At 43.3% G+C, this 15,472-nt stretch overlaps 1 protein-coding gene across 1 annotated transcript in view; it reads right to left on the bottom strand.

The window, feature by feature from the left end:
- CHM (CHM Rab escort protein) overlaps window positions 1–15,472 on the bottom strand; it is a 757,130-nt gene that overhangs the window by 104,337 nt on the left and 637,321 nt on the right. The window contains exon 13 of the mRNA XM_085607803.1: window positions 9,296–9,388. Within this exon, the coding sequence (XP_085463929.1) occupies window positions 9,296–9,388 (93 nt within the window). The remainder of the gene's footprint in view (window positions 1–9,295; window positions 9,389–15,472) is intronic.

The raw sequence follows: 15,472 nt of genomic DNA, 5'->3' as shown, positions 1-15,472 counted from the left end.
ACATGAGGGAGCGATCGCACAAGGTCTTGAGGTGCATGGCGGGACAATTGACACAGGTCTTTGAGTCGTGGTCATGCTCAAGGCACCAGAGTCAGACGAGATGTGGGTCCGTCACTGACATTTGCCAGTGACAGGCGTCACAGGGCATAAAACCAGCCTTTCTTGCAGACATCCCTGCCACACCAGGAGACAATGTCTAAACAAAATCTTCGACAAAAAGTCAGCCAAAAAGTGACTGGTGGTAGTTCTTCTCTAGATCTGCGCTGACTGGCAGGGAAAGAAATGACGATAGCACACACCACTTCCGGCGCAGACGATGCCAGGCAGAAGCAAGCGATGCCACCTACCGCCACACAGGGGTACTGCTCATGAAAATGTTTCCAGATCCAGTCTGATGCCTGGGGATTCTAAGGTAAGGCATCTGCTGTTAGAAGTCTCTTTCAGATGTAAGTATTATTATTCACTGTATTTACCATACTGAATTGAGGTAACTGAATGCTTGGATGTGAGGCAATATGCTTCACCCTCTTTTTGTTTGAAAATGTCACCCTGAGCTAATGAGCTCTGTTGAGGCACCTGCGCACAGTGAGTGGTGAAGACGACTTTGGACAGCATTTCCAGCACCCCCAAGAAGATGCTATCACATTTCGGCTGAAGCAACACATAGTGCCATCTGGCAGCACTGCAGAAATATTGTAGGGGAAAGGTTTTCCGGACCAGTCTGAAGTCTGGAAGGATAATTTCTAAGGTCAGGAATCTGCTAGAAGGTGTATCCATCAAGATAGCTCACTTAAAATCTAAAACCAACAACAAAAAACAGAAAATGCTATCACATTTCGGGGATGAGATATGCTGGTGTTGCTAATGTTGTTTCTATGGCTTTTTGGGTTGGCACGGTGATCTATGGAGGCACTTGGTTCGCTCTGTTGCTATATTTGGACTAAGGGGGTATTAAAAAGGTAACAGGATAGAGATGCAGAGGAGTCTGGGGTCAAGTTTGTTTCTGTGTCTCCCACCCTGGAATCAAAATAAGGTTGAATCTAATGTGCCACCTCCAAAAAACATCCCAAGTCCAAAATAAACGATCACATCCAAAAATATGGATTCCGAAAAATAACAAAAAGTCTTTAGGCGCTCTTGAAAAATGATGATCTGGTGAACAGTCAATAATGTGTGGGTCCACTAAGGAACCAAAAGTTCTCTATGTTAAGTTTTGTTCTAGGCACCACATCATCTTTACTCCCTTGCTGACTTAAGATGCCTCCAGGGAGCAAAAGAGCTGGACTTGGCTTTGAATGATGCTGGACCAATCTCATATAAAGATCTGTGCGCTATGCAGAGGGCATTAAAATGTTATCTCTTATGGACTGGTAGTGAGAGCAAGCCCTTCAGTGAGTCCAAAATAGGTTTATGATTACGGATTTCCAGAATACTCTTGCAGCTACAATCTGAGCGACCTGCAGTTTCTCACACAATGCCTGGGTAACTCCCAAATATTAGTGCTGCAATAGTCCAGGTGGGAGGCTGCTAATGCTTGGATGACCGGTTTCCATGCTGATTGTGGAACAAAGGGATAGTTTTTCTTTAACATCCTAATATAACAGCACGTAGCAATAGGATTTAAATAGAAAATCTTTATAAAAAATCATGGTCAAATTATGTGCGGCATTAGCAGGTTGAAGCACAGGACCCAACTAGAAGGGCTACCAAATTTGTGACCAATTACTTGGCAAACAACCAAACATCAGGAATAGGTCTTCACTCCATTCAGTCTTAAACAGTTTAACCCCATCCATATGTCAGCCTCTTTAATCAAGTTCTGGAACTCGTTGGCTACCACCAGTGACTCTTTAGAGGTGTTTAGAGAACACAATCTACAAGGAAGAGAAAAATGTTGTGATGTAAATGGCTTACATGCCCCTGATTGTGATCATCCTGCAAGAAAGGACGAGAGAAGCCTAAAGACCTTATCCTTAATGCCCTACTGAGACACACAGGCCACTAGTACAGAATAGGCCACTGTGTCAAATGCCAAGGAGAAGTCCAATAATAATAAAGTAGCCAAGCCTCCATGATCCAGAATATCTCTTAAATCACCGGCTACAGACCTCAGTACAGATTCCATACTGTGTTCTTTCCTGAAACCAGCATGGGAGCTACCTAAAAGATAATGTGTTTTAATAACTGATGAAAGTTCCTTTTCTCCTGTTAGCGGGCATTGAAATTGGCCTGTAATTATTTTAATAGAGGAATTATGGTAGTTTCCTTCCATTATTGAGGAAAGACAGTCAACTCTATAGCAGGGTTGAGAAGGGGCAAAACTTTTTTAGTTACGATGTCTAGAGCCAGGTGAAGATTGCGAAGAGGGCAGAGATCGGAGGAGATCCAGATATAACTGCAAAAAGGAGGTGTTTATCTTTCAATTCTGATAAGGGAGAGAATTTACTGAGAGACGTATTTTTGGAAACCAACGCACCATCGGCTAATATTAGTTCAAGGTTCGGTAGTGTCTTTAATGGAAAGTCTTGGTAAATAATATTATTTTGAAAGAAACTAGCTAGTTGATTACACATATCTTGCGATTGTGTAGCAGCAGATCTGGATACAGAGATCAAAAGAATATTAACCACTATAAACAAGCCCTTACTCGGCTTCTTAGAATTTTCAAATTTATTTGTAAAAATATTCAGATTTTGCTTTAAAATTTGGTGCTTTAGATTTCCGTATGGCTGTTCTGTAGACTAGTTCATTCGATTCTGCTTAATGTTTTCTCCAAATCTGTCCTAACCTTCTACATTTTTGTTTCAAGGTTCTCATACTGCTGGAGTACTAAGGAGCATTGGGATATATTCTTCTTTGTTTAACCGAAAATAAAGGGGCAATCTCTTCCAGGGCCAAGAAAACCCAGCAATTAAATCTTGTGGCAGCCACTTGCATTGTAAAAAGCTGATTTTCTAAGGCTATAGTCAGGTTTTATTGCTCTATATTTCCACATTTCCATGACAGTTCTGTTACGCTAGTGCTCCCAACAGTAAGACTTGATTTATTCAAAACAAGTTTGAAATAGTCCCCACACCTCTGCATTATAAATTCATGCAAGGGATTACCATGATTTTTGATGTTTCAAAAAATCATTTTCGTCCTGAGGATAACCCTCCCATAAATAATTTAAAGGGGTCGAAACATCGACAAAAATACTAGTGTATTGTTTTTTAATTTGATGTGAATTAAGACACTGTGGCATTGAGTGGCATCTAACAGCAATTGTATCCATATCAGTCACTTGTACATATGCTTTCTGTATAGCAGCACCTACACACATTAAATAGTGCATGGAGCTGGAATAGATAACGACTAGAAAGTTCACCCTCCCACAATGGTGCCTCTCAATCGACCTATGTAGTAAAAATGGCTACCTGAGAAAACGTCCCCTCCCTGCAAAAGAAACCGGATGACTGGAGAGATCAGGGAAGAATAAACAAGTATAAGGCCAAGGTATCACAAATATAAAGTACTGAAAGTGCTAAAGTGACAGCAAAACGAACAGCGGGTTCAGAAATCTGCTAAAATAAATCACCCCAAACTAATCAGACTCTAAAAACAATTTCAAATTTCAAAGAAAGCAACGTTATAAACCACAGTTAATATCTTATATAGTTATTGCCATAGGCTAGGCATTTAAGATTTTCTGATAGTTTAGTAACCAACAGATTTGGGCAACCTAGTGTGGTTACTGGTGACATCCGTAGCCACGGGGCAGTGGTCAGTTTAGGGTTAGATCTGACTGTGGCTTGAACTGGTGATACGACAGTAAGTGCAAGGACTGGTAGGAAGGTTCAGAGATCCAGTATCAGAGTGACATCCTTCAGTCAGTGTAACCCAACCCCATGCCAGAGGTGTGAAGGGCGACTGTCTTTTGGTCTCTCTGAGGCTGAAGACAGAAGAATTGAGGCACCCAATAGACACAGCATGGGTCAGGGTCTTTGAAGGAAAACCTTCATGATGGATTCGATAGTAGAGTTCTACAAAAAGATACGTGTTCTAGCTTTCTTTCTCTGCAGCTTGGTTTGGCCAACCTTGTAGCTCGTGGGCAGGCTCATTCTGTCCAGCTATCCTCGTGGAGGTTCTTCCCATGAGCAAAGCCTTGCTCAGATCTTGCGGAGATCAGATTCTTCTCTTGGCAGGCGAAAACTAGCTCTTTGAGAGAAAGTGGAGTTATTTTATCTCTCCATTTTTTTTTGTGCATTTATATAGCGCACAGCTACTCAGAAGAGTGTCCCGGTGCATCAAAAGGCCCCCTGGCATAGACCCCCCCTAATGGCAACAGAAGCACAAGAGACATACAAAAAGGAAGCCTGAAAGCACGGGAAGAGTCCTCACAGTTTTTGGTTAAACAGCAAGGTTTAGAGACACTCTCAGTGAGGCAGTGAGCACATTCCAGGCCTGGGCGCTGAGCAACCCAAACGAGGATACCCCAGGGCGAACGCGAGAGATTCTGGGGACCCTAGCTAGATTCATTTAAGAGTATCTCAGCGTTCTAGAAGGAACATAGTGAGAGATCCTTCTGCACAGGTACTTGGCACCCATTCCATGCCAAGCTTCAAAGAACAGAACCATCGCCTTAGATCGGATTCTGTTCTTTACCGGGGGCCAGTGAAGTTCTCCAAGGCAGGGGGACAGCGTCCTCACCTTTAGCCTGAGGATGGCTCTGGCTGCGGCATTCTGTGCCACCTGCAGACGCTTGAGAAGATATTCTGGAAGGCCAAGATAGAGTATATTCACATAGTCCAGTCTTGAAGTGATTAGTGCTTGGACCACAGATCTCCTGTGTTCAAGAGACAGGAGAGGAAGGAATTTCCTCATCATCCTGAGGAGACCAAAGCACGTTCGTACCACTGATTGGACTTGGGCCTTCATTGATAAGTTCTTAACTTTTTGTTGCGCCGAGGAGGGCGGCGACATATCTTCGGGCCACCAGAGTCTCCAGTCGTCTGGCGATTGAGTGCCGAAGAAAATAATTTCCGACTTTTCCGGATTGCATTTTATTTCCCACTGGATTAATAACCTGAGCTACGGACACTAACACTTTTACAGGACAGGGGTCGGAAGGGGAGCCCGACTTCAGGCCTTTGATGCTAGCTAGGGACGTTTCCAGCGATAGCGGAGGAAATTGCTGTAGCGAGTGAAGAGCTCCTACCGCTTACGCCAAAGCATTGCTAGCTAATATTTCGCCCGTCACAGGCGGATTTGCCCTCAGAGTTTCTTGAATCATTCTGCTCTTCTCATGAAAAAAAGATGCTAATAGTACCGGCAGTCACCACATAAGACAATTCTGCAGCCTGTCATAGACTTCGGTTCAGTATACAGTAAGGGGGGGTCTTCAACCAGATAGCGAAAACCTACACTTATTCTAAGGGATGAACTTGTTACATCTCCCACCGCTAGTTACAGCAGGTTTTGGTAATGGGGGCCAATAGGGTGTGTGTGCAGCCTGATATGCCGCATGATGAATATCAGCAGCTTAATACACTTGCAAAATCTTCTTGAGATCACATGATTATCAAATTTCCTAGAAGGCAATGACAGGTTTGTCCAGAAAAACATACAGCTCAGCTTTCTAAAGTTTTTCAGTGGACTTTTAATTTTAACATACTCCCACGACTAAAACTCTCTCATTTCTGTCCAAATGTAGGACTTGACAGGCAGACTTTTTGCAAGACTAAGTGGATTTCTGCAAGAAGATCCTCATTCTTAGAATTATGATTTCTGTTTAGCATGCTGAAATCTTTGTAGCATTAATCAGAACTGTTACTGTCGAACAAGCTCTGCAGATACTAGTTTGATCACTGAAGCTATAAAGAGAAAGGAGAATGTGCTTTTTCGGAGTTGTTAATGATAAGGATAAACTTGGGATTGGTACGGTTCAGTTAAAGACAGGCACACAGAACCCAGGCCAGGATAAATATGAACAAGTCTCTGAGAGAAGTTTATTTCATTGCTTGTACAGGATTACATGCAAAGATGTCTTTTATCTGTGATCTAGTGAATTAAAACTGAATTTGTGAATTACAACTGAATTTGCGAAAAAGTAAGTGCCAGGACCCTTCACGGGAGGACTACAGCTTGCACAAACTATTGCCCCCGCCAGCCTTGCCAATGACAGTACCTATACACTGAGAAACCTTCACATTCCTACAAGTTTCAGAGTTTATACTATTCCAAGCCACCCAAAGCTATAATAATGGCTTGGGGCAATTATTATTCTTTTTTAATGTATATTGACACATTAAACACTGTTGTTGTGCTCTTCTGAATATTAGGCAGACAGCACTACATTGTGGTGAACTGGCATTAGTATAGGTGCTGACAAATATGTGACGGTGCCAAGCACCCGAAACTACTGCCTCAAATTAAGCACTGAGTGTTTGATTAGTTGGGCTCTGACATGGTTCATAAAAATGCAAAGTGATGCAAAATCAAAAGTACACCATCAAGATCTTATTGTTTTACATATAGCGAGGAATTGTTTGGTAGTCTCAATGACAGTGAGGCATTTAGGTCCGCTTTACACAATGACGTATCTTTTCTGGGTAATGAAGTACTGCTTTTACCCAACAGATATTCCAATGTCGAGAATGCAAAAAGTTAAGACTAATAATATGTTCTGCAATTCTGGTTGTGGAAAGACAAGGTGTTTGCAAAGAGACTCAATACTACCAGTAGTTTAACTCTCCCCCCACCTCCCAACTCTAGAGTAAGCTAGACTCACACACTGCTTCCAGATCACTAACCACCATTCTATGGTTTCAAAGAATCAGCAGTGAGACCAATAGTCAAAAAAGTTACCATTTTCAACTGTCTATTCAATATCAGAGTGACTTTCGCCAGTTTCATATTAAACGAAACCTTGACTAGATGTACACCCAGCTTGGGCATATAATATAGTCTGGCTGATATACATTTGCAGGTTTGATTTGGTGTAAATGACTTTGGTTTGACATAGGCACATACTACACAAGTTTGTAATGTTTTACTCTGCCTAAACCGAACCATAAAAAGTTTATGATCAAAAACAAACCTCGGAGTACACTATATATACTCTGACTGAGGTTTTAGGACCCTTGTCTAAAGCAGAATTTCATAATGAGAAACCACTACAGTCATCAACTCGCCTCTTTGTTACTTGCCAGTCACTAATTTGTGCTTGCCCGACCATCACAAAAAGTATACTTTCAAGCCTGTGCCAATTTCAGATAGACTTGACAAGTAACATGATGGACATCTGTTTGGGACGGACCATAAAGCTCTATTCAGTCTATCAGGCAAAAGAAAGAGCTTTTAATTCAGAAACAGTAGTAACAAACAAGGACAGGAGGCTACTGCCAAAATAACTGCTTCTACGAATCTAGGTCCAGATGTACAACCGGGGCATTCGCTAAATGCCATGTACAACAGTGTCAGAGAGACGGTTTGCTGTTCCCAATGGGTTCACAAATTGCATGCCTCATGAATATGCGACCCGAAACGGGATGCATTTAAAGAAAGCAATATGAAACATTTTTTAAGGGCGTGCAGTGGTCCCAGGGACCACTGCCTGCTCTTAAAAAATGTTTGCACATGCATTCCCAAAGGTGAAGGGGTCTCCTGGTGTCCCCTCCCCGTTTGCAAGTGCTTTACCACCCTCTTGCAGAGGGTGGTAAACTGGAAGTGTTTTGGAACCGCTATAGCGGTTGCAAAACATTCTTACATGACTCGTGGGGTCGCTATTAGGAAGGGAATGCCCCTTTCTAATAGTGAGTCGCAAAACACTATTTTGCTAGGAACAAATTATTTGCGACTAGCAAAATAGTGTTAGTACATGGTCCACAGGATTTTTGCATGTGAAAACGGGTCACAAACCTGTTTACGCATACATTTACTGTCATACATCTGGACCCTAGTACCCATCGTTGTACAAGGCTATAGGGTCAGATGTACGAGCACTGTTTGCAAAACACTGATCACAGCTGGTAACCAACATTTTTGCGACCAATGTGGAAATATGTTAACCGACCTATATACTAATAGGTTGGTTTGCAAATAGGTTGGTTTGCAAATTGCTGATTGCTGGTGCATTGCACCTGGAACAACCCCATGAATAATAATGAGGTAGGTTGCAAATTGTGACCCACAGGGATAGTTGCCTGCGGGGGTCAGTAGATCACCGAGTCTGTGACTGCTTTTAAATAAAAGCATTTTTTTATGTAACCCGTTTTTCTTAGAGTAAATTTCATTTTTTTAAAGTAGGGCAGGGGTCAGTGGAGCCACTGCCCACTTTAAAAAATGCTTTCACAAGGGAGAAGGGGGCCCTTGTGGGCTCCTTCCCGTTTGTAAAGGACTTACCACATCCTTTGAGGTGGTGGTAAAAGATTAATGTGGTGCAACCAGAATTCGGTTGTAACACATTGTTACATACTGATACAAATCGCTATTTGGAAGAGACGCCCTAAACATGCCCCTTCCAAATACCAATTTGGACGTTGGTCTCAAACACTAATTTCGATTCGTAAGAAAATACTTTTTGAATTTCAATACGGCCCGATTCTGTGAATCGGACCTTTTGCGACAGAGAAAACACTACAAACATCTGGCCCAAAGTCCGGAATCGCATCAAGAGAGGAATTAACAAAGAATTGCAATTACCATACAAAAAGTATCAAACAAAAACACTATTCGGATTAACTACAGGGACCAATGGAGAGAGACAGACTTTGAAATAAAGTGCAATCACATCTTGGAATGGTATAGAATAAAGACGTAAATGTAGTGGAAGGGTTGCACCTGTGATGGTGTAGATTAAAAAGTGATAACCTTTATATGCCATAGGGAATGAGATGTGCTGTGCTGTGGCCACACGGTAAACATGCACTGGGGTCTCAAAAACAAAACAGGTTTTCTGTGGACAGGCCTAACCCACTTAAATAGTGAAGGATTGGTTGAGATCACAGTAGCAATTCTACAAAAAAATAAAGAATAATTAACAGGCTATTACAGAATACATCCTCGAAGCTCTCTCGGTTCTGTGTCCAGTGGCACAGGTGCAAGGGAGGAAGGAGGTATGCCCAGGACGTTGAAATGTGTGCCATCCAGGCAGGACCGTGAATCCAAGGGACCATGTTGTTGAAACTAGAGTCGACGTCTGGCGAGGAGGGTTATGCCAAGAAGTATACATTTGCTACCAGAGATAACTTCACCGTAACCCCACCTTAATGACAAGTAATTGCAGCACGTTAGCGTATTTCAATTATTTTCTCACCTATTTCAGTGTATGGGGTAAATAATTTCTGCACCACGGGTTCTAGGTCTTCTTTGGCAGTTTTCACCGAAGAGCAGGTAAGATGAACCAAATCTGTGAATGGAAGAAAAATAACTCACTTGGTTTTGCAGAAAATATGGAACATGCGTACCCCACAACAAAAATGATAATTACTATTTTGTTTCATACACCACAATAAAATTATATAATGTAATCGTTTAAGCAACAACATATACTGACGATCGAACCTATGTAAGCCCAAAGGTAGACAAAACACACCAAAAGTTAACGTTATACAGGTATCATCCTTGCAAGTTTATTTTTTTTATTCAAAAAAGGGGCAGTTTCATCTGGCACGATAAGAATATATTCAGTTTTAAAACATTTGTCCATTATCGGTAGCAAGGGAAAGAAAATGGACAACAGTTATCCGCGCAAAACTATATTATTAAAATTAACCATTTTTAATAATGTAAGCTCACAAAATGGACGAAAAATGCATTGGGCCTTCCTGTGCCTCATGTCGTTAAGAGTTAGGGCTCCTCACCCCCGGCAGCTAGTATACTGATGGTCTTTTATTACAGTGCGGTACTCGACATTCCTACCATAGAAGCCAACACGCTCAGCCCGATGGAGCGCCTTTATTTTCCTAGGGGCCCGGCTATCAACCCTGGGAGGAGGGAAGACCCTGCTAATAGGGCCACGCGGTCAAGACATTCATTACAATAACCGGGCTAGTCTTAATGTGTTTGTGCACCATCTCGTCTGGCAAACTCGGACAGAAGGTGTGAGCTCTCCACCTTCACGCAGGGAGGAATGTCACATCTCAGCAGGAGCAGGCCAAGCTCTGGAAGTACTGAAAAATGCACACAAAAAATTAAAACACAGACCAAATATTTAGACCTAAAAAAAAAAGCAACTCGGAAGTGATGAAGCAGAGCAACATATAAGCACCACCTCCGCATACTGATGTTAGTTTCTTGTATTTTCAATCTCCGAGACAGTATATGTGGAGTATGAGCAATTGTTGGTACAAGTGTGCTGAATACTAACTTGGGTCCTTTTTAGATTTTAAAAGGAGGCCACTACGCAAAATGGGTAGGTGGTAGCGCAGCGAGGAATCTGTGGTTAGATAGAGTATCTACCAGAAAGAGTGTTACTAAAGGTAAGTAACTTGTTCTTCTGATGGACAATTCTAACTGCAGATTCCTCACCTTAGAATCGATATCAAAGCAGTAACTCTCTATGGTGGAGGGTATGTGGAGTGGACTCAAACCAAAATTTCTAGCAGGACCAAGCGGGGCAAAGGGCCCCTCCCTTCTGAGCTGACTGTTAAGGCAATAGTGCTACATGAACATATGCAATGAAGCCCACGCAGTGGCTTTGAAGATGACAGGCAATCCATGAGCCAAAGCAATGGTAGCAGCATTAACCCTAGTAGAATGGGCACAGAATTTCTGGGCGCTGCTTATTGGCCAGAGCACCTCAGATCTTGATGCAGAGAAGTATCACCTCAACAGGGTCCTCTTCTGCATGTCAGTCCCTTTGTTCGTCCCAAAGAACCCCACAAAAAGCTGACTGTCCACAGGGTATTCCTTGGAACGATCAAAGTAGAAGCTCTACCCCTTTTGGGGTTAAGCCAATGGAGCCTCTGCATCTCATTCACGGGGTGATGAGGAACAAAGAATGCTAGTAAAGTAATGGATTGTTCAACATAGAAGCGAGTCATGACTTTTGGCAAGAATGGTACCTCAGGGGTCAGCACCAGCTTGTCCTTGAAAAAGGTGGTCTATGGCGGTAGCACTAAAAGTGGCTGGTGTTCACTCACGAGACACACTGATGTAGTCATAAAGAGGATGACGCTCTTTAAGGTCAGGAGACACAGCAAACAACTATGCACTAGCTCAAAGTGAGTACAAATAAGAAATGTCAAGACCAAGTTAAGGTCACGCTGTGGCACCACAAATGCACTGGGAGGAAACAAGTGTCAAACCTTTAATGAACATCATCACAACAGGTGATTTAAACAGGGATAGCTGGTCTAGTAAACACAGAATGGCCAAAAGAGCTGACAAATAACCTTTATTGGTGCCCACCGCAAGACCTTTCTTGGCCAAAGATAAAACAAACCAAAGAACAGTGACAGCAGCTTTGCTTGTAAGGGATCAGGCTACAAGCCATACACCAGCCCACACGTTTGTCTCAGCTCCTGGCACTGATGGATTTCGGGGAAGGGCGTCTGGTGGCAAGGATGGCATCCACCACTACAAGTAGCAGATCAAAAGCAGTCAATTGTTACTTTTCAATCTCCATGCATGTAGGTGTAGATTGCACAGATGAGGGTGGAGGACCCTGACCTGTTGCTGCAACAGAAGATTCTCACAAAGTGGCAGCCTGAACAGAGGACAAATGCTCATGCCAAGAAGTTCCAGGTACAACACTGTTCTGGTCAAGTTTGGAGCCATTAGGATGACTTGGGACCAGTCGTTCTTGATCTTTTTCAGAACTCTGGGCATCAGAAGCAGGGGTGGTAAGGCATACATGAGTACCATGTCACATTCCAGCTTGAACGTATTTCCTAGCAATTGTTCTTGCAGAGACCCAAAAGGCAAATCTTTTGAAATAGTGCAATTTCAACAGTGGCAAAAAGATCTAGCCAGGGTCCTGCTGTTGGGACAATGTCCTGTGCCATCTCAGGAGCCTGGTATCAGGGAATTTCCCTGGAGCTCCAACCAACACCAAATGCGCAGATACTCCTGGCACACCTACCCTGCTCGTTCCAGTAGCACATGGCAGTAGTGTTGTCAGTAAGAACTTGAAGACCCTTTGATGGCAAGCAGGAAGGCCTTCTGAGCCAAACAAATGGCTTGCAACTCCAACAGACTGATGTGGAACCGGGCTTCCATCATAGACCAAAGTGCCCTGATCTTTACTTCTCCTAGATTCTCCCTACGCCAGCCGGGAAGCATCCATCACCACCATCAGCTCTAGGTGGGAAGGGAGAGGGCATGGAACCACGACCACCTCAGATAGTGAGCCATCTCTCTTGCGATCTAGATGATATCTGCTAGGTCTCCAACCTGTTCTGTAGTGAGAGCTACTTCTGCTCAAGGAAAGTCTTCCTGAGCAACTAGCAAATTTTATAACTGTAAAATAGTGACTACAGTACAATATGACCATGCTAAGAAGGATTATCAGTAGTTACAACCCAAGTATTCCAGGTGCGGTTACCAGCAGAAATGCCGGGAAATCGTTAATCAATATAAAATGTCGCCACCTAACTTATGAAGTAACAATCAAATCTTGACATGCCCTACTGCACAAAGGACATAAGTACAGCTGTAGGTCTCCCCAACTTAACTTTAATTATCATTCATTAGTTTTTGAAAATGCACATTTTTGTATCAAATACCACTTTCCACTGTGGGCAAACAAACTAAATTTTCCAGAAGAAAACCCAGAGACCATAGATCAGTCATGACCATTAGTATGCCAGGAATAGGTAATGTAGGCCGGTCTTGCTCCTAGTATGTAAACGATGACTGCCAGTATACCACAAATACATCAAAAATACCCAAAATAGTAAAGGATGACCATTATTATGCCATTGACACACAATTGATGGACGGAATGCAGAACAAATTAAAACATTCACCCCCAGTCAAGAGATCTGGGTTAAATCCATCATTCTTTTGCTCACCGTGCCACTCCAGTTGAGACCCGACCATATGCAAATCAGTCTTGACCCTGTGCCTCGTGGGAACAGTCCAGCCCAAACTACCAAGCCAGGTCCTCCCTGGACCGGAAACAAGCATCCTAGGACCCATTTCAGGGTTTCACCCCTCATCAGCCTGGATAGCTATGGCTATGGCCAGGTCGAAACTGGGGTGGTATGGTGAGCAAAAGAATGATTGATTTAACCCAGATCTCTTGACTGGGGTGAATGTTTTGATTTGTTCTGCATTCCATCCATCAATTGTGTCTCTTTTGCTTCCTCGCCCTAAGTGCGCCGGGTATGCCCAGACGTGGGTCCCAGGCTCAACGGTGCCACTGGATTCAAGCTATCTAGGCTGATGAGGGGTGAAATCCCGAAACCGGCCCTAGGAGGCTTGTTTCCAGTCCAGGGAGTACCTGGCTTGGCAGTTCGGGCTGGACTGTGCCCATGAGGCACAGGGTCATCACTGACTTGCATATGGCCAGGTCTAAACTGGGGTGGCATGGTGAGCAAAAGAAGGATGGATTTAACCCAGAAATCTTGACTGGGGGTGAATGTTTTGATTTGTTCTGCATTCCGCCCATCAATTGTGCGTCTTTTGCATTATTATGCCATTGGTACTATTATGCCAGAAACTGGCCCAATTATGTCAGAGAAGACACCCTTATGATGGGGCTAGCATACACATTTAGTGGTCCTTGACACCAGGCATAGCTTTCAGGAAGCAATAGTGTTTATTATAGACGCACATAAATACTGATGAGTCTCTCAAATTTCTATGGTCTGGATCATGCCCTGTTCTCCTCAGGTCCTGAGCTGATCATGCACCCAACTGACACATTTTCACTGACTCCTGCAGTCCCACACTTTGGTGAGTCAGCACTGATTACTGCTCAGGCTACAACTGCCATACGTCTTTTAAAGTCCACTGTTCACACACATGTTGTGACTGATAAAGCAGGGACTACAACATGGTCAATCTACTTGTGGCTTAGTTATAATGAGACTGGATACAGACTGTCAAGTGGCAGGCCCTATAGGCCAATTCAATGTGCGTTTGAGTGTTAGTATGAGTTACCGCCCTAGAGTTCGCTGGCTGTCACTCTAAGGGTCTTGAGATGAGCAGTGCTGCCTTCTTTAATAGGCACCTACTCTCTGAATTTGATACTTACTGGGCTTGACTTCTCCTCTGAGAGCTACTTTGAAGGTACTGGTGAGCTACCAGTAGCTCCCGAGCTACTCGTTGGAGACCCCTAGATGCTCAGCCCAATGGAACTTCAGATTCAATTGTAGAGCCTGCTGTGCCACCTGGCGTAGCTTGCAAGAAGGATGCAGGAAGCTAAGAGGCAAACAGGCATCAAAACTGCTCACATCATGATCCAGCACAGAGGCTGAAACATTGGGATCATAGTCCAAATGTCCTGGAATTAATGTGGCAGAGGGAAGATCCAGAACTGCACTGTGCCCAAAACAGCTACGATGAACAAAAGCCTCTGCGATGGCACACGCACTGCACAAAACTATATCTCCCATGTGATGTATCCCTCGCAGGTATAAATACACCCAGTACATGCACCCACCATCATGCATGTACAAATAATTAAACAAAGAAACAGGAGCGACCCATATGTTCTTGCAAACTGGGTATTGCTAATAAGCAGAAACAGCGTTCACAAGGAGCTCATTTCATTAGTGAGTCAAAATGTAAGCAAGCAATAGTATATCTTGCGCGATTTAAGCAGAAACAAAGAAAATGTATAGTAACACCTAGACTGAGTTAGGCTTATCCATATCAAAGCACATATTACATAGAAAGATGTACATCCCCACAGAACATGGATTGCTGCTTTACTCACTTCAGCCGAAGTGAGCATAATTTATTTGACATAACAATGTTTCATGTAGAAAAATATATTTGCAATTGTGTATTTACACTATGTACATTTCATTATTTTACAGTGATCTGGTGAACCCCAGTGTAGTATGAAATTATGGGCTTTACCCTACAGGAGGCCAAGGGGAGAATGCTGACAGGGATGGTCTGTTATAGACCCCCAGGCTTGGATGCTAATCATCAGGCACTACTGGATACCATCGTCGCCTTGAAAGCCACACATTCTAGACTGCTGATACTGGGGGACTTCAATCTGTGGGAAACGGGAAGTCTTGGGAGCTATTTGCAAACCCTAAATCACACCTGCGAGAAGTGCGGCCTTCATCAACTTATCCAACAATCTACACATGAGGGAGGCCACATGCTTGACCTGGTGTTTGCAAATCCATCTGAGACAGAGGTACTTAGCATCTCTCCTCTAAATTGGACGGACCACTTCCTAATACAATTTAGGCTGTCTCTGCGTGGAGGAAACCCAGTAGTAAACAAAGTAGCGAATTTCAGGTGGGGTAGGGACTGGGCCAAGCTTTCGGAGAAGGACAATGGCCATCTCCTCTCCAAATGGAAT

This window comes from Triturus cristatus, chromosome 5_2 (genome assembly GCF_964204655.1).
Source record: "Triturus cristatus chromosome 5_2, aTriCri1.1, whole genome shotgun sequence".
NCBI lineage: Eukaryota > Metazoa > Chordata > Amphibia > Caudata > Salamandridae > Triturus > Triturus cristatus.
Note: the sequence above shows the minus strand (reverse complement) of the source record. Positions and strands in the feature narration are given on the sequence as shown.